The following is a 19,579-nucleotide window of genomic DNA, read 5'->3' on the forward strand; positions in this document are numbered from 1 at the left end:
TGGACCAACTGCACAGGTGGCACCTTGAACCCCTGCTCCTTCAAAATACGCTGTAATATTTCGAGCTGTAATTTTTGCTCTCTCGTGGCTGATTGCCCCATGCTGTCAATTCTTCCACGGTTGCTCACCTCTCCGTCCTGCGGATGGTGATGTCCTAACGTCTCCGGCCGGAGTTTTTACGAACTCATAGCCTCCGTCCAGCCGCGGGTACACCACCGGATCATAAGTTCAGATCTGTATTCCCGATTCGGGCGCCATTTGTGGTGTACGAAGGCACGGACTCCGGCTAGGGTAAGCACAAAATCGTTTATTGGGTTAGGCAGCGAGACTTTATATCTTTCAGTCACAGTCTGTATTTTTCCATGTTCCTGTGTTTATAACTAACACAGCAATTCTGTAACCTTCAAAGCCAGTAACAAGCAACACCGGTCCATGCAAGGCCGTAGGGCCGATAACAAGTAACTCTTGCCTGTACAAGGCTGTGATAGCAGAGACCAGCCTTTTGGCCACAGCTCTCCTCTGGTTCCTTGTTTACTTGGCCCTGCTGTTCCCCACAAGGAACTAGGACTCTAATTCACTTGAAATCAACCCATTGCTTAGAACAGTGTTTGCACATAGTAATTGCTTAACAAATACCACTAAAACAAGAATTACACTCACTCCACTGGGGAGTTCATCCACTCCCAAGGCTTCAACTACCTCCTTTATGCAAATGACTTTCAGATCTATCTCACTAGTCTTGGCCTCTCTCTTCTGTGAACTTCCATTTCCTTTCACCTCCTGGCCATCTCTGCTTTGATGCCGTGCCTGTGCCTCAAGCTCAATCTGTCCAAATTTGAACCCTTTTTCTTACCACCCAAATCCTTTCTTCCACCTAACTTTCCCAACAGAGTTCACAACACCGCTATTCTCCCCATCTTCAAAGTCTGCAATGTTGGCATTATCCTTGACTTCTCCCTGTCTTTTAATCTCTACAACCAGTCTGTCACCAAATCCTGACAATTCTCCCATCACAATATTTCTAAAATTTGTTCCTTCCTCTCCTTTCCAGCGGCTATTATGCTAGTCCAGAAAATTTCAATATGCTTTCTTGACTTATTAAGCGCTTATGCTTGCAAAGCGCTGTCCTAAACGTTTGAGAATACAACAGAGTTGGTGGACAGGTTCCCTTCCCATATTACAGTCTGGAGAAGGGGAGGGGAGCCAGACATTAAAACGAATTACAGATATGGACATAAAGTGCTCTGGGGCTGAGGGTGGGGTGAACAAAGGTATAGATACAAGTGCAAGGGTGAGGCAGAAGGGAGAAGGAGTAGGGAAAATGAGGGTATAGTCAGGGAAGGCTTCTTGGAAGAGATGTGATTTTAATAAGGCTTTGAAGATGGAGAAAGTGATCATGTGTTGTATAAGAAGGGCGAGGGAGTTCCAGGCAGGATGTAGGTGAGGGGTCGAAAGAGAGACAGGTGAAACTGAGGTACAGTGAGTAGGTTAGCATTTAGAGGATTGAAGTGTGCAGGCTGGGTTGTAGTAGGAAATCAGAGAAGTAAGGTGGGAGGGGGCAACGTGATTCAGTGCTTTACAGTGGTAAGGGGTTTCTGTTTAATGCAGCTGGATGGGCAACTATTGGAGGTTCTTGAAAAGTGGAGAAACCCTGGATTGAACAGTTTTGTAGAAAAATGGTCTGGGCAGCAGAGTGAGTGGGCAGAAACAGGAGGCAGGGAGGTCATTTGAGCCTTTTCTCCTCTCCCGTTTGTACAGTTTTTACCTGTAGCTGGCCCGGATCCAACTGACGTCTCCACCAGATGCTCAGGTGAGCCGGGACCCTCTAGATTGACTGCCTGGGAGGAAATGGGTGAGGACTCCCCGCTCGGCCATGTGAGCCTCCTGGCCAGGAGCTAGAGCTCTTTAGCTCTTTTGGCTAAGAGCTAGTGTCTCCTGGAGGAGTGTGAGATCCTAATAGGTCTTCCCCACAGCCCAGCCCTCCACCATCTCTACAGCTCGAACCCCGGCCCCATCACCGCCGCCACCCCGGGGTCCCTGAGCCGTTTCGGGGAGGCTGCCTAGGTCTTCCTCAATAAGGAGAAGCAGCCGTTAGAAGCAGTGTGGCCTAGGGGTTACAGCCCAGGCCTGGGAGTTAGAAGGACCTGGGTTCTAGGCCCGACTCTGCCGCTTGTCTGCTGTGACCTTGGGCAAGTCATTTCACTTCTCTGGGCCTCCATTTCCTCGTCTGTAAAATGGGGATTAAGAGTGTGAGCCTCATATGGGGCAGGGACTGCGTCCAACCTGATTAGCTTGTATCTACCCAAGCACTTACAACAGTGCCTGGCACATAGTAAGCGCTTAACAAATAATCATAATTTTTTTTTTAATCAAGGACAAGTCCCCACAAGGCTGCAGGACTCGAGGGGAACCTACAATAGTGCCCCAAACCCCCACCTCCCTCTGAGCCGCAGGTGTTGAGAATATGGGGGGCGGGGGCCTCTGTACTCCCTGAAAACTTTGATAGGCGAGACTTTCACTGTCATAAAAGCTCTTATTCAGTCAGTCAGTCACTCAATCGTATATATTGAGCGTTTACTGTGTGCAGAGCACTGGACTAAGCGCTTGGGAGAGTACAAACAATAAACAGACCCATTTCACATTCCCTGCCCACAGTGAGCTTGCAGTCTAAGGGATCTACCCCACCATCCCTTTCCCCCTTCTCAGAGAACCCTCCCCACTCAGTCTTGCCAAGTCACACCTCTCCTCAAATGCCTCCAGGAGAAATTTCCCAATCCATCAGTCAGGGGTATTTATTGAGCGCTTCACCGAGAGGACACCCCGCTTTTCTGGTTCCTTCTCCCGTCTCCTCAGGACTCCCGGCCCTCCTTGGAAATCTCCCACAGTCCCCCCCGCTTCTCTCTGGGGTTCCCACAAGGTGACTAGCTTCACTTTCCATCAGGCTGCTAGCATCTGGGGCTTGGCATCCCTCCCCACAGCTTCCGTGGCTTCCACTCCTCCTCTCCAACCCGGCTCCCTACCCTCCCAATTCGGACGCTTAGAATCAGTAGCAGACGAGATAGCACTAGACTTAGCTTTTAATCTCCAAAACTTAGACGTCACCCTCATTGATCAGCGCGGCCAAGGTTATTTAATCAGTTGCCTCCCAGAGTTCCCAATTCGTGCGATATTTCCATCATTTTTTATTCACTGCTTCTAGTACCCGCAGCAGGTGGAGGAACAGATTGATGATATCCAAGTAAAGGTTGATTGAAGCCAGTATATACTCTTCGGGAGAGAGTTTATGCATCAGTAGATGAGTGTCGTAGATGATGAATCCACAGAAAAGGAGAGCCCCTAGGGCAGCGAAGATCAGCTCTACTGTCTCACTATAGAAAAATAACTGTGGTCAAAAGACAAAAAAAAAATGTATGTTTAAATTAGGGAAGGGCCTGTGAGAGGGAGGTTTGAAAGCTACTTGCTACTACCTGAATGTTCAAAATGGCTTCTGCCAGCATATTATGTGAGCTTCCCTTGGCTAAATGTTAGAAGAAAAAAGAGAAAGTGATAAACAAAGCCCCATCCTCTCTTGCTTGCTACTGACCTCAGAGGACACCAGAAGCATTTTTAAAGGCCTGCCTTCAGCTTGCCCTGGATTTGATAGATCATCCCACATCCCAGCCGTTTCCAACCCTGCCTTATATAAACGAACCTCTCCCTGGGGCGAAGATCTCTACCCTCCCTTCTTTGAAGGTTGATAACTCTAACTGGATAGGACTTCCTTTTCCAGCTCGTGGACAGACAAATCCCTACAGAGCTAAAATTCCTCTTGGGAGGGGGCGGTTCGCTCTCTCCTGCGAGAGTCTGAGTAAATTGTAATAGGTCCTTCCAAGGACTTACCTTGAAAGGTATTTGGAAACATTTACAAAGATATTTATACCCCACAGCTCAAAAACTGCACCGTCAGAAGTAGTTACTGGAAAGAAGATGCGTTCACGGTGGAGAGGCGGCGGAGAATGATGGAATCATCTCTTTTCTTCTAGACCATCAGCTCATTGCAGGCAGAGAACGCGCTTACCAACTCTAGCGTATTCTACAGTGCTCCGCACGCAGTAAGTGCTCGATAAATACCATTGATAAGACTGCCTGATTTTCACTTCCCTAAATGGAGCAGGGAGAGACCAGACAACTCCACTAGGCATGGAGGGTAATTGATTTGAAATTCCTTCCTCCACCAGGCCAAAACCAAGCTTTCAGCTTCAGAACCATCTCCCCTAGGTGCCCTTTACAAATATGTAAAAACTGAGCCCTAGAGGAAATCAATGTCTGATGTTTAATTTGGTGACTGTGCCTCAAGATCTTTTAAGCTTTTGAAAGAAGTCAAGAGCATAAGCAAACGTCACGCACTTGGGATGAAATGATCACTTTTTGGGTCAAGGAAGGCACCTATCACTTCATAAATTCAAGAACTGGAGTTGAAAATGGACTTTAAATAGCTGAGGGATGGTTATATTGCATTTTGGTTTACGCATTCCATTCTCATAACGAATGTAAACTACTTCAGATAAATGAAGGCAAATTGGAGGACAATCATCAGAGTTCAGTTCACAATGGCCAACTCTGATAACGCACAAGGAGGAAGAGAACAGGGTGAAGGTTTCCTTTTTTTAAAAAAAGATTATTACAGATGAACAGACTGATCACATGAGCATTCCAAACAACTCTTGTGCTCTAAGAATATACCTGTCTGACTTTAAATATACTATGCTCGTCAATTAAACTCTTCCCGACAGAAATTTAAGTCAAGAAATAGTATTAGAGTAATTGTTCTGAAGTAACTCACCCTCAAAAATCCTGACAGGAGCAAAATCCACAAGAAAGCAAAGAGACTGAAACGACAACAGTAGTAGTCAATGAGAATACGCTAGTCTTTAAAATTGACAAAAACATTCCACTTTTTCCTTTAATTCAAAGCACAAATGCCCATCTTTAAAAAGATCTATCCAATCTTCTGTCAAGAAAATAACAACAACAAAAGATTTCCAGACCTCCTGAACAAGACTGCATTTCTACAACTTGGGTTAACCCAGGGAAAAATAACAGATAGCTTCTCCCATTCAACTCGCAAACTCTTTGAACAGACTGAATTTGCTCACTGTTCACCCCTTCTCCAACTCCCTTCTTCACCCTCACAGATTTGGTTCCCATTCCTTTCACTCTCGTGAGACCAAACTCTCCAAGGACACGGATGGCTTCCTCCTTGCCAAATCATACAGACTTCATCCTAGTCTTCCTCGACGCTCGGCTCCCTTTGAAACCGCGGACCACTCGCTCACACCAGAAACTCCTATCGAACCTCAGTTTTACCCACACAGAAGTCTGCTAGACCACGCTGCTTCAGGTTGGTCCAGGAGGTGTTCGTCACACTGATTCAGCCTCCTCAGTAGTCTTCCCGCCTCCAGTTTCTCCCCTCTTCAGACCAGGTTTCACTTTGGTGCCCTTATTTTTCTAGTCATTCTACAAAATATCTCCCCACACTCCTCAAAGACCTTCAGTGGCTTCCCATCCTTGTCTCCACTCTCTCCTCTCACTATATTCTAGCCCACACTCTCTGATCTCCTCGGGTTACCCTGACTGGGCCTCGTTTTGGATTTTCCCACCACCGACCCTCTGCCCACCCATCCTTCCATCTGCCTGGGACTCCCCCTCCCTTCAAATTGGCTCTCCCCGTTTTCAAAGGCTTGCAGAAACCCCGCCTGGACCAGGAGGCTTTCCTTAATTGATTTCTCTCCTCCCCAGATTAGATTCTCCCAAATGTTTCACCCCGATCACTCTGCTCTCCCATGTGCAGCCCTCCATGACCTTGGCCATCTCTCCTCAAACACATCCGGCTATGCCCACTCCCTTCTGCGTCACCCTGGAGCTTGGATCTGCCCCCTCTATTCATCCCTCCCTCAGCCCCACGTCAATCGTGTCCATATCTGTCATTTCTTTATTTCTATTAATGTCTGTTTCCCCCTCTAGCCTGTAAGATTGTTGTGGGCAAGGAACATGTCTACCAACCCTGTTATACCGTACTCTCCCAAGCGCTTAGTACAGTGCGCTGCACATGGTAAACGCTCAGTGAATACCACTGATTGGCTGATTGATTAATCTTTACTTTCATCTTGGTGCACGCAAATGAACTCTTTGGGGAAAAAAGCTGCTTTCCAAATAAGGCGCTGTGAATAAAAAGTAAATCGACAAATCCCATTCAACTGAAAACTGCTAAATCGACTTTTGCTTTGCAAGAATTTGGATGGGTTTTTCTTCCTGTTTCCTGGAACTTGCCAACATAAATCTTTAGAGCCTAAAATGGAACTTACCCTGCTCCGAATTTGCTGAAATCTCTTTTTGACTGTAGAGTGTAAGCAGTCAATCCGAGAAACACTGCTGCAGTCAGCATGAATGCTTGTAAGACAACATGTACCTCATAGAAAGTTACTGTAAAAAAGATAAAAAAAAAAGGTCAGCTGAAATATTTATACACGTATACCGTCTAAAACGGTAACTATTTGACAGAACGACACTGATGTCATTGAATTTATGCTTTAATCTTATCTCTTGGGCATCTGAAAGCAGTCTGGGATCATTTGGTCTCCTTGGTTTGGTCCTGAGTAGGGCTGCGCTTTGTCTTAACGTTTTAGGTTTAATTATTGGGAGTTACCCTGCCTCTGGTCGGAGGAGCTCCCCCAGGGGCCCAACTCTCAGCCTGGGTGTGACCTTTGCTTACCCTTTTGACTACGTGCAGAGCACTGTACTAAGCGTTTGGGAGAGTACAATACAACAGAATCGGCAGACACGTTCCCTGCCCATAAGGAGCCAGCAGTCTAGAGGGGGAGAATACGGATAAAAGCAACTCCGTTCTGTCTGACTCTAAGACCCGTGCTTTATCCACTAGGTCATTCTGCTTCCCTAGACAAAGTGAGCGCTCAATAAATAGAATCGATTGATTGATTGACTCACGCTGCCCCCTTCCCCACACCCCCCACCAGCTCTGGGAATGAACAGGGGCTCTGTCTGCCAGGCCGAGCCCCGTGGGGCTGCCTTACCTCTGCCACCCTCCCCCTGCCCCCCAGCCAAGTCTTCCCTCCCTTCCCTCACTCTCCCCTCCCTGGATATGGGCCTCACCTGTCACAGCTACCGTCAGAGCTTCCAGAAGGGTCTGTGTGGGAAACAGACAGAGCAGGGCCTTGCTAAAGCCGGACCATATGTACGATCAAAAGCTCTCATTCGTTCGTTCACTCCAAACCATGCTAAATATTCTGGGGAAGAACCCTTTCTCACACAAAAAGCTTCTGGAGAAATGACAGTGATGAATAATAACAGTGATGGGATTTGTTAAGTGCTGACTATGTATCTGGCACTGTTCTAAGCGCTGGGGGAGATCCGAGCTACTCAGGTTGGACAGAGTTCCTGTCCCACGTAGGGCTCAGTCTGAATCCCCACTGGCCAGAGGAGGTCACTGAGGCCCAGAGGAGTGAAGTGAGCTGCCCTAGGTCACACAGCAGATAAGTAATGGAGCCAGGATGAGAACCCAGGCCCGGGCTCTAGCCACGCTGCTTCCCTAGCGATTACCAGGTCACACGAGCCGTATATCTCTGATCGGGGCCACCGCCTAGGAATCTCAACTTGGCTGTCGCCACCCTAAACATATTCAAGTCCTTTCAATTTCTACTAACCGGGTTTCCCTCTGGGGTTCCAATTTTTAAAATAATAATAATCTCCTTAGTATTTGAGTGCTTACCCCTAGTAAGTGCTTACTAGGGGCCAAGGACTGAATTACCTATTACAAAAAAAAGGGAAAGCTTCCTCTCAGACCAGCCAGAAATCCTTCTCCCTGTAGCTGTAGCTCCCAAGGTCCTGCCCGGGGGTGAAGGGGACAAAAGTCTGGACTCATCCCAAGAAGGCCTGTAAATGGCCAGGAAGGCTCAGGACTTGGGAGAGGGAGGAGGAGGACAGAGGAGGACAGAAGAGAAGGAGGAGAAGGACAGAGGAGGGAAAGAAGGATGGAGGTGGAAGAGAATGAGGAGGAGGAGGATGGAGGAGAAGGATAGAGGAGGAGGAGGATGGAGGAGAAGGTTAGAGGAGGAGGAAAAGACGGATGGAGGAGGAAAAGGAGGAGGAGGAGAAGGTTAGAGGAGGAGGAAAAGAAGGCTGAAAGAGAATAAGGAGAAGGTTAGAGGAGGAGGAAAAGAAGGATGAAAGAGGAAGAGAATGAGAATGAGGAGGAGGAGGAGGATGGAGGAGGAAAAGAAGGATGAAGGAGGAAGATGGAGGAGAAGGTTAGAGGAGGAGGAAAAGAAGGATGGAGGAGGAAGAGAATGAGAAGGATGGAGGAGAAGGATAGAGGAGGAGGAAAAGAAGGATGGAGGAGGAAGAGAATGAGGAGGGCGGCCTTAGTCAGTCCGTCAAAGGGATTTACTGAGTGCCTGCCGTGTGCACAGCAGTTGTGCTAGGTGCCTGGAAGAGCACAACACGACAAAGTGAGTAGGCAATGCCTAGAGGGCCCCATCATGAGGCAGTGTGGCCATATGGAGAGAGCCCAGGCCTGGGTTCCAAACCTGGCCCTGACAACTGCTTGCTGTGTGATCCTGGGCAAGTGTCACTTCACTTCTCTGGGCCTCAGTTTGCTCAACTGTAAAATGGGGATTTCACACCTGTTCTTCCTCCTACTTAGACTGTGATCCCCCTGTGGGACAGGGACTGTTCCCACCTAATGAACTTGAACCTACTCTAGCGTTTAGAACAGTGTTTGACATATAGTAAGTGCTTAACTACCATTTAAAAAAAAAAGGTGGGGGGCAGGAGTTTTCTTGTTTCAGTGACAGCAGCTGGTGGGGAAACATAAGCTTGCCCCTCTTTTCCAGATTTGGGGGCACAGACATACACACACCGACCAGGCATGCACAGATAACAGATGACAACCCCCACCAAAGAGCCCGTCCGATGTTATCCGGGGCTTCAGATTAGTTCCTTCGCACCTCACAAGCTGCTGAGGAAAACCGGCGGGGATACTTACAAATCCAAACAGCAGGTAGAAGTTAATGGGGTGTTTATGTCGGTAAAAGGTCAGGGCAATGATCAAGCCAAAAGATCCGAGGACAGAAACCAAAATCAAGGCAGGGCTGCAAGACAGAACAACGGAGAGCAATCGAAAGCTGCACAAATAATTATCCACCAAGCTACTTCAAAATATCGAGCCTATTTCTGTTCTCTATAATTAGATCGTTATCCTCAAAAACCAAAATGACGAGCTTTTCAACAGTTCAAGATCTGTTGAACGGACCTAAAGACACGGGGTGGAGTTACAGCCATCGAGTCTGCTTCGAAAATGTCAGTGACCCTTTCTTGGGCTTTTGACATTAAAATAGCAGCGTGGCCCAGTGGCTACAGCACGGGCCTGGGAATCAGGAGGACCTGGGTTCCAATCCCGACCCCGCCACCTGTCTGCTGTGGGACCTTGGGCAAGTCACTTCACTTCTCTGGGTCTCATTTCCCTCAACTGTACAACCGGGATGAAGACCGGGAGCCCCGTGGGAGACATGAACTGTGTCCAACCTGATTAGCGTGTATCTCCCCCATCGCTTAGTACAGTGCCTGGCACATAGTAAGCTCTTAACAAATACCATTCAAAAAAAAAGAGCGATGTCTGTGCTTCTTACCCCGTCAGGGTCGCATCTGGAGAGTTTCCAGTACTCTACCAGTCTCGACTACGGCCGGGAGAGTCAAGCAGAGGCCTACCCGTTCCACTCCTAGCTTGGCCAGTGGCTAGCGAGTGGAAGGCCATCTGCTACCAGTCAAGACTCCCCTATGCGGGCAGCAATAGCACAGGAGGGAATCGAGGGTGGAGACTCAATTTTACTGCATGGAAGGAGGTGACGGTAGAGCAATTCCATATTTTTACCAAGGAAATTATATGGATCCACTACCAGAACGATGGCAGGTGGAGGTGGGGCGTTCTGGGAAAGATGTGTCCGTGGTGTCGCTATGGGTTGGGAACGACTCGACAGCATAAGACAAGACAGGTTTGTGCTTCGTATAAATAATGGCTTAAAGCTAGCGTGAACGGCCAGAACAGACGACTCTCCCACCGACCTGGCTACAGTCCCTAAGCTCCACGGTGGTCTGGGACCCCACCAGCACACGATGCCTGACGATATTCCCTGAAGTGGGTCTCAGGGAGGGAATCCAGTACAGACGCGCCCCTGGCACCCCCCTGACCGTCACCATAAATCCTGCCCGCAGTTAAAGGCCGAGAGACGGCTGGCGATGGCCCGCTTACCTCTGGTGAACAAACGTCCGCACTGCTTCCGAGTAGAGGAACACCGCTGCCGTCACTGTCGTCAAGAGGACTTGAAGAGACAGGATGCTGTAGACTTTCCGCAGAAAAGCTGGTAAAAAACCAAAATATTCATTCATTCAATCATATATTTATTTATTTATTTTACTTGTACATATCCACTCTATTTTATTTTGTTAGTATGTTAGTATTTTATTTTGTTAGTATGTTTGGTCTTGTTCTCTGTCTCCCCCTTTTAGACTGTGAGCCCACTGTTGGGTAGGGACTGTCTCTAGATGTTGCCAATTTGTACTTCCCAAGCGCTTAGTACAGTGCTCTGCACATAGTAAGCACTCAATAAATACGATTGATGATGATGATGATGATATTTACTGAGCACTTACTGTGTGCAGAGCACTGTACTAAGTGCTTGGGAAGTACAAGTTGGCAACAAATAGAGACGGTCCCTACGCAACAATGGGCTCACAGTCTAGAAGGGGGAGACAGACAACAAAACAAAACGTGGATAGGTGTCAAGTCATCAGAATAAATAGAAATAAAGCTAGATGCAATATATATACATATATACGTGTACATGAGTGTGTGTGTGTAGTAGAATCTCACACCTGTAAAATCCCCAAGAGCAGAAACTCCATCTTCTACCTTCTATCTTCTTCTTAATAAATGCCATCATTATTATTCTACTTCTGGAAGCAGCAGAGCCTAGTGGAAAAATCTAATGCCAGGTCTGCCATTTGTCTGCTGTGTGACCTTGGGCAAGTCACGTCACTTCTCCGGGCCTCGGTTTCTTCAACTGTATAATGCGGATTAAATCGACCTCATCTATCTCGCCGCCAACCCCTTTCCCACACCCTTCCCCCGATTACTATTATCATTTATTCTGTTCAAGTGCTTACTATGTACTATTACTAGTACACTAGCGACTAGTACACTTACTAGTCACTTTGTTTATCTGGGCCCCAACTACCTCATCTGGAAAATGGGGATTAAGAGTGTGAGCCCCATGTGAGACATAGACTGTGTCCGACCTGATTACTATTACTACGTACTGTACTAAGCTCTGCGATAAATACAAGCTAATGAGGTCGGACACAGTCTATGTCTCACACGGGGCTCACCCTCTTAATTCCCATTTTCCAGATGAGGTAGCTGAGGCCCAGAGGAACAAGAGTGACTTGCCCAAGGTCACACAGCAGATGACTGGCAGAGCCAGGATTAGGACCCAGGAGATGGAGAGATGGGGGCAAGCAGGAAGAAAAAAGGGGGTGGAGAGAGGGGCGAAGAAGTGCTCAATAAATACCATTGATTGATCGACTGATAGGAATAGGAAAAACTGAGGGAACAGGGAAGATGAGCCCTGTGTTGTATCCTGACTGTGTATTTTTCAGGGGGCAGGGGAACCGGGTAGGTCAGAGCTTGCCCCTCCAACTTTCCTGGGGGTGGGAGACACCAGTGAACAGCAGCTGTTAATTAATCAATTAATTGATTAATGGTATTTATCGACCATTAACTCTTTGCCGAGCATTGTCTTAGGCACTTTACATGTTGGGGTTAGCTCCTGGAGGGCAGCGAACTGTGATAGTGATAGTATTTACTAGGCGCTTCCTGGGCAGAGAGCACTGTACTAAGGTTTGGGAGAGAATACGCAGGTGAGAATTAGACACAGCCCCTGTTCCTGTCCCTGGGGCTGTGCTCACAATCTACTGTACTTTCCCAAATGTTTAGTACAGTTTAGTTGAGAAGCAGTGTGGCTCAGTGGAAAGAGCCCGGGCTTTGGAGTCAGAGATCATGGATTCAAATCCCGGCTCCGCCAATTGTCAGCTATGTGACTTTGGGCAATTTGCTTAACTTCTCTGGGCCTCAGTGACCTCATCTGGAAAATGGGGATTAAGACTGTGAGCCCCCTGCGGGACAACCTGATCGCCTTGTAACCTCCCCAGCACTTAGAACAGTGCTTTGCACATAGTAAGTGCTTAATAAATGCCAATATTATTATTATTATTAATAAGAAGCAGCATAGCTTAGTGGAAAGAGCCCGGGCTTGGGAGTCTGAGGTCGTGGGTTCTAATCCCGGCTCCGCCACTTATCAGCTGTGTGACTTTGGACAAGTCACTTCACTTCTCTGTGCCTCAGTTACCTCATCTATAAAATGGGGATTAAGACTGTGATCCCTATGTGGGACAACCTGATTACCTTGTATCTACCCCAGCGCTTAGAACAGCTGCTCCTCCTCCCCTCCCCATCGCCCCATCTCCCTCCCTCTGCCCTACCCCCTTCCCCTCCCGACTGCACTTGTGTATATTTGTACATATTTATTCCTCTATTTATTTTATTAATGATGTGTATATAGCTATAATTCTAGTTATCTATTTTGATGGTATTGACACCTGTCTACTTATTTTGTTTTTTTATCTGTCTCCCCCTTCTAGACTACAAGGCCGTTGTTGGGTAGGGACTGTCTCTATATGTTGCCGAATTGTACTTTCCCCGCGCTTAGTATAGTGCCCTTGCACATAGTGAGCGCTCAATAAATGTAACTGAATGAGTGAATGAATGACCTTGTATCTACCCCAGTGCTTAGAACAGTGCTTGGCACATAGAGAAGCAGTGTGGCTCAGTGGTAAGAGCCTGGGCTTGGGAGTCAGAGGTCATGGGTTCTAATCCCTACTCTGCCTCTTGTCAGCTGTGTGACCTTGGGCAAGTCACTTGACTTCTCTGAGCCTCAGTTCCCTCATCTGTCAAATGGGGATTAAGACTGTGAGCCCCATGTGGGACAACCTGATCACCTTGTATCCTCCCCAACATTTAGAACAGTGCTTTGAGCATAGTTAGTGCTTAACAAATGCCATCATTTTTATTATTATTACATAGTAAGCGCTTAACAAATGTCATCATTATTATTATTGCATACTAAGCAATTAACAAATGCCATCATCATCATTATAATTACATAGTAAGCGTTTAACAAATGCCATCGTTATTATTATTACTATTACGTAGTAAGGGCTTAACAAATGCCATCATTATTATTATTATTACATAGTTACTATTACATAGCAAGTGCTTAACAAATGCCATCATTATTATTATTACACAGTAAGCACTTAACAAATGCCTTTATTATTATTATTATTATTATTACATAATAAGCGCTTAACAAATGCCATCATCATTATTATTATTACACAGCAAGCGCTTAATAATAATAATGGCATTTAACAAATGCTATCACCATTATTATTATTACATAGTAAGCGCTTAACAAATGCCATCGTTGTTATTATTACTACTACTACATAGTAAGAACTTAACTATCATTATCATTATTCTTTCTACTCAGCTAGACTCGCTCGCTCCCCTTTCCCTTCGCCGCTCTCGCACCACTAACCCACAGCCCTGGATCACTGCCACTGTCCGCCTCCTTCGCTCTTATGCTCGAGCTGCTGAACGCTGCTGGCGAAAGTCTAAACACCATGCCAACCTCGTTCACTTCAAGTTTATCCTTTCCTGCCTTAACTCAGCCCTCTCTTCTGCCAGACAAAACTATTTCTCCTCCCTTATTGACACCCATGCCCATCACCCCCGCCAGCTCTTCCGTACATTCAACTCCCTTCTCAGGCCCCTGGTTCCTCCCCCTCCTCCTTCCCTCACCCCCAACGATCTGGCCTCCTACTTCATTAACAAAATTAAATCCATCAGGTCCGACCTCCCCAAAGTCTCTTCCCCCCTCTCTCCATCGTCCCGGCTCTCAACACTCTCTGCTACTCTCCCATCCTTCCCAGCGGTATCCTCAGAGGAACTCTCCTCCCTCCTCTCAAGTGCTACTCCGGCCACCTGTGCTTCTGACCCCATTCCCTCTCATCTTATGAAATCTCTCGCTCCATCCCTTCTCCCCTCCTTAACTTCCATCTTCAACCGCTCACTCTCCACTGGTTCCTTCCCCTCTGCCTTCAAACATGCCCATGTCTCTCCCATCCTAAAAAAACCCTCCCTTGATCCCACCTCACCTTCTAGTTATCGTCCCATATCCCTCCTACCATTCCTTTCCAAACTCCTTGAACGAGTTGTCTACACGCGCTGCCTAGAATTCCTCAACAACAACTCTCTCCTCGACCCCCTCCAGTCTGGCTTCCGTCCCCTTCATTCCACGGAAACTGCGCTCTCAAAGGTCACCAATGACCTCCTGCTTGCCAAATCCAACGGCTCATACTCTGTCCTAATCCTCCTCGACCTCTCAGCTGCCTTTGACACTGTGGACCACCCCCTTCTCCTCAACACGTTATCTGACCTTGGCTTCACAGACTCCGTCCTCTCCTGGTTCTCCTCTTATCTCTCCGGTCGTTCTTTCTCAGTCTCTTTTGCAGGCTCCTCCTCCCCCTCCCATCCTCTTACTGTGGGGGTTCCCCAAGGTTCAGTGCTTGGTCCCCTTCTGTTCTCAATATACACTCACTCCCTTGGTGACCTCATTCGCTCCCATGGCTTCAACTATCATCTCTACGCTGATGACACCCAGATCTACATCTCTGCCCCTGCTCTCTCCCCCTCCCTCCAGGCTCGCATCTCCTCCTGCCTTCAGGACATCTCCATCTGGATGTCCGCCCGCCACCTAAAGCTCAACATGTCGAAGACTGAGCTCCTTGTCTTCCCTCCCAAACCTTGTCCTCTCCCTGACTTTCCCATCTCTGTTGACGGCACTACCATTCTTCCCGTCTCACATGCCCGCAACCTTGGTGTCATCCTCGACTCCGCTCTCTCATTCACCCCTCACATCCAAGCCGTCACCAAAACCTGCCGGTCTCAGCTCCGCAACATTGCCAAGATCCACCCTTTCCTCTCCATCCAAACCGCTACCCTGCTAATTCAAGCTCTCATCCTATCCCGTCTGGACTACTGCACCAGCCTTCTCTCTGATCTCCCATCCTCGTGTCTCTCTCCACTTCAATCCATACTTCATGCTGCTGCCCGGATTATCTTTGTCCAGAAACGCTCTGGACATATTACTCCCCTCCTCAAAAACCTCCAATGGCTACCAATCAATCTGCGCATCAGGCAGAAACTCCTCACCCTGGGCTTCAAGGCTGTCCATCACCTCGCCCCCTCCTACCTCCCCTCCCTTCTCTCCTTCTACTGCCCAGCCCGTACCCTCCGCTCCTCCACCGCTAATCTCCTCACTGTACCTCGCTCTCGCCTGTCCCGCCATCGACCCCCGGCCCACGTCATCCCCCGGGCCTGGAATGCCCCCAATCCCTCTGCCCCTCCACCAAGCTAGCTCTCTTCCTCCCTTCAAGGCCCTGCTGAGAGCTCACCTCCTCCAGGAGGCCTTCCCAGACTGAGCCCCTTCTTTCCTCTCCCCCTCGTCCCCCTCTCCATCCCCCCGTCTTACCTCCTTCCCTTCCCCACAGCACCTGTATATATGTATATATGGTTGTACATATTTATTACTCTATTTATTTATTTATTTTACTTGTACATTTCTATCCTACTTATTTTATTTTGTTGGTATGTTTGGTTCTGTTCTCTGTCTCCCCCTTTTAGACTGTGAGCCCACTGTTGGGTAGGGACTGTCTCTATGTGATGCCAATTTGTACTTCCCAAGCGCTTAGTACAGTGCTCTGCACATAGTAAGCGCTCAATAAATATGATTGATTGATTGATTGATTATTACATAGTACGTGCTTAACAAATGCATCATTATCACTATTGCAAGGTAAGCGCTTAACAAATGCCATCGTCATTATTATTATTACATAGTAAGCACTATGTAATAGTATGACATAGTAAACACTTAACAGATGCCATCGTTATTATTATTACATAGTAAGTGCTTAACAAATGCCATCATTATTACATAGTAAGCACTTAACAAATGCCATCATCATTATTATTACATAGTAAGCGCTTAACAAATGCCATCATTATTATTATTGTTACATACTAAGCGCTTAACAAATGCCATCATTATTACATAGTAAGAGCTTAACAAATGCCATCTTTATTATTACATAGTAAGCGCTTAACAAATGCCATCATCATTATTATTATTACTACATAGTAAGCGCTTAACAAATGCCATCATTATTACATAGCATGCGCTTAACAAATGCCCCCTTTTAGCTCTCCTCCTCCCTATGCCCCCCGCCCTACCTCCTTCCCCTCCCCACAGCACCTGTATATACGGTTGTACAAATTTATTACTCTATTTATTTTACTTGTACATATTTACTATTCCACATCTAGAGACGGTCCCTACCCAACAGCGGGCTCACAGTCTAGAAGGGGGAGACAGACAACAAAACATATTAGCAAAATACAATAAATGGAATATATCATCATCATCAATCATATTTATTGAGCGCTTACTGTGTGCAGAGCACTGTATTACGCGCTTGGGAAGTAAGTTGGCAACATCTAGAGACAGTCCCTACCCAATAGTGGGCTCACAGTCTAAAAGGGGGAGACAAAGAACAAAATCAATCAATCAATCAATCGTATTTATTGAGCGCTTACTATGTGCAGAGCACTGTACTAAGCGCTTGGGAAGTACAAATTGGCAACACATAGAGACAGTCCCTACCCAACAGTGGGCTCACAGTCTAAAAGGGGGAGACAGAGAACAGAACCAAACATACCAACAAAATAAAATAAATAGGATAGAAATGTACAAGTAAAATAAATAAATAAATAAATAGAGTAATAAATATGTACAACCATATATACATATATACAGGTGCTGTGGGGAAGGGAAGGAGGTAAGATGGGGGGATGGAGAGGGGGACGAGGGGGAGAGGAAGGAAGGGGCTCAGTCTGGGAAGGCCTCCTGGAGGAGGTGAGCTCTCAGCAGGGCCTTGAAGGGAGGAAGAGAGCTAGCTTGGCGGAGGGGCAGAGGGAGGGCATTCCAGGCCCGGGGGATGATGTGGGCCGGGGGTCGACGGCGGGACAGGCGAGAACGAGGTACAGTGAGGAGATTAGTGGTGGAGGAGCGGAGGGTGCGGGCTGGGCAGTAGAAGGAGAGAAGGGAGGGGAGGTAGGAGGGGGCGAGGGGATGGACAGCCTTGAAGCCCAGGGTGAGGAGTTTCTGCCTGATGCGCAGATTGTAGTGGTAGCCACTGGAGATTTTTGAGGAGGGGAGTAATATGCCCAGAGCGTTTCTGGACAAAGATAATCCGGGCAGCAGCATGAAGTATGGATTGAAGTGGAGAGAGACACGAGGATGGGAGATCAGAGAGAAGGCTGGTGCAGTAGTCCAGACAGGATAGGATGACAGCTTGAACGAGCAGGGTAGCGGTTGGGATGGAGAGGAAAGGGCGGATCTTGGCAATGTTGCGGAGCTGAGACCGGCAGGTTTTGGTGACGGCTTGGATGTGAGGGGTGAATGAGAGAGCGGAGTCGAGGATGACACCAAGGTTGCGGGCTTGTGAGACGGGAAGGATGGTAGTGCCGTCAACAGAGATGGGAAAGTCAGGGAGAGGACAAGGTTTGGGAGGGAAGACAAGGAGCTCAGTCTTCGACATGTTGAGCTTTAGGTGGCGGGCGGACATCCAGATGGAGATGTCCTGAAGGCAGGAGGAGATGCGAGCCCGGAGGGAGGGGGAGAGAGCAGGGGCAGAGATGTAGATCTGGGTGTCATCAGCGTAGAGATGATAGTTGAAGCCGTGGGAGCGAATGAGGTCACCAAGGGAGTGGGTGTAGATTGAGAACAGAAGGGGACCAAGCACTGAACCTTGGGGAACCCCCACAGTAAGAGGACGGGAGGGGGAGGAGCAGCCTGCAAAAGAGACTGAGAAAGAACGACCGGAGAGATAAGAGGAGAACCAGGAGAGGACGGAGTCTGGGAAGCCAAGGTCAGATAACGTGTTGAGGAGAAGGGGGTGGTCCACAGTGTCAAAGGCAGCTGAGAGGTCGAGGAGGATTAGGACAGAGTATGAGCCGTTGGATTTGGCAAGCAGGAGGTCATTGGTGACCTTTGAGAGGGCAGTTTCCGTGGAATGAAAACAAAATCAAACATACTAACAAAATAAAATAAATAGAATAGATATGTACAAGTAAAATAAACAGAGTAATAAATATGTACAAACATATATACATATATACAGGTGCTGTGGGGAAGGGAAGGAGGTAAGATGGGGGGGATGGAGAAGGGGACGAGGGGGAGAGGAAGGAAGGGGCTCAGTCCGGGAAGGCCTCCTGGAGGAGGTGAGCTCTCAATAGGGCCTTGAAGGGAGGAATAATATATATAATAATAATAATAATATATGTACAAGTAAAATAAATAGAGTGATAAATCCGTACAAGCATATATACATATATACAGGTGCTGTGGGAAGGGGAAGGAGGTAAGGCGGGGGGATGGAGGGGGGAGGAGGGGGAACATAGAGACAACAAAACAAAGCATATTAACAGAATAAAATAAATAGAATAAATATGTACAAGTAAAATAAGTAGAGTAATAAATACGTACGAACATTTTCATGTTGGGTAGGGACCGTCTCTATACGTTGCCAAGCGCTTAGCCCAGTGCTCCGCACCCAGTAAGCGCTCAATAAATACGACTGAACGAAGGATGATATTAAGCGCTTAACAAATGCCATCATTATTATTATTATTATTATGCGGTTATTATCATTTAAGGATGATGATGCTTATTGTTGTTATTATTATTATTATTCTTCTGATCACCCACCCATTCGGATGTGGACACTGGCCGAGGCCACGCTGCTGCCGTAGTCGAAGTCATCCTCGATGGAGGCCCGCGGGTAGGGGCAGGGGTCGGCCATGGCGGGGGTCGGAGGTCAGAGGTCAGAGGTCGGGGGGCCCTTCTCCCTCGGGCCGCACTTCGAGGGCGGCGGCGATGGTGACGTCACGGGCGGCCCAGCGCGCATGCGCGCGGCCCTTCCGGGAGGGAGCAATCGACCGCCGAGCCCCCGAGCCGCAGGGAGCCCGGAGCGCATCGATGGGGGCGCGCGCGCGCGCCCCCTCCCGCCCGGACCGGGAGTTGCCTGAAGGCCGAGCCCTGATGGGAGGGCGGGGCGGGGGGGTGGAGTAATCATAATAATAATGACAATAATAATAATAATAATGACATCTGTTAAGGCATTGCTACGTCATCATCATCAATCGTATTTATTGAGCGCTTACTATGTGCCGAGCGCTGTACTAAGCGCTTGGGAAGTCCAAATGGGCAACATCTAGAGACAGTCCCTACCCAACAGTGGGCTCACAGTCTTAAAGGGGAATAACAATAACAATAACAATAATAAT

General features: G+C 47.7%; 1 protein-coding gene and 1 non-coding gene across 2 annotated transcripts; one reads left to right on the plus strand and one right to left on the minus strand.

Moving 5' to 3' along the window:
• Nucleotides 1-3,056: 3,056 nt before the first annotated feature.
• Nucleotides 3,057-19,189, minus strand: TMBIM4 (transmembrane BAX inhibitor motif containing 4). Its single transcript, XM_038756326.1, has 7 exons — nucleotides 19,002-19,189; nucleotides 10,304-10,412; nucleotides 9,041-9,146; nucleotides 7,150-7,183; nucleotides 6,345-6,462; nucleotides 4,823-4,868; nucleotides 3,057-3,382 (listed from the first exon to the last, which is right to left on the minus strand). The coding sequence occupies exons 1-7, from the start codon at nucleotides 19,093-19,095 to the stop codon at nucleotides 3,176-3,178; spliced, it is 714 nt and encodes a 237-aa protein (XP_038612254.1). The 5' UTR covers nucleotides 19,096-19,189; the 3' UTR covers nucleotides 3,057-3,175.
• Nucleotides 9,682-9,819, plus strand: LOC119937307. Its single transcript, XR_005453984.1, has one exon. It is a non-coding gene; the product is annotated as a small nucleolar RNA SNORA7 (small nucleolar RNA).
• Nucleotides 19,190-19,579: the final 390 nt, after the last annotated feature.

Source organism: Tachyglossus aculeatus, chromosome 14, assembly GCF_015852505.1.
Source record: "Tachyglossus aculeatus isolate mTacAcu1 chromosome 14, mTacAcu1.pri, whole genome shotgun sequence".
NCBI classification, from domain to species: Eukaryota; Metazoa; Chordata; class Mammalia; order Monotremata; family Tachyglossidae; genus Tachyglossus; species Tachyglossus aculeatus.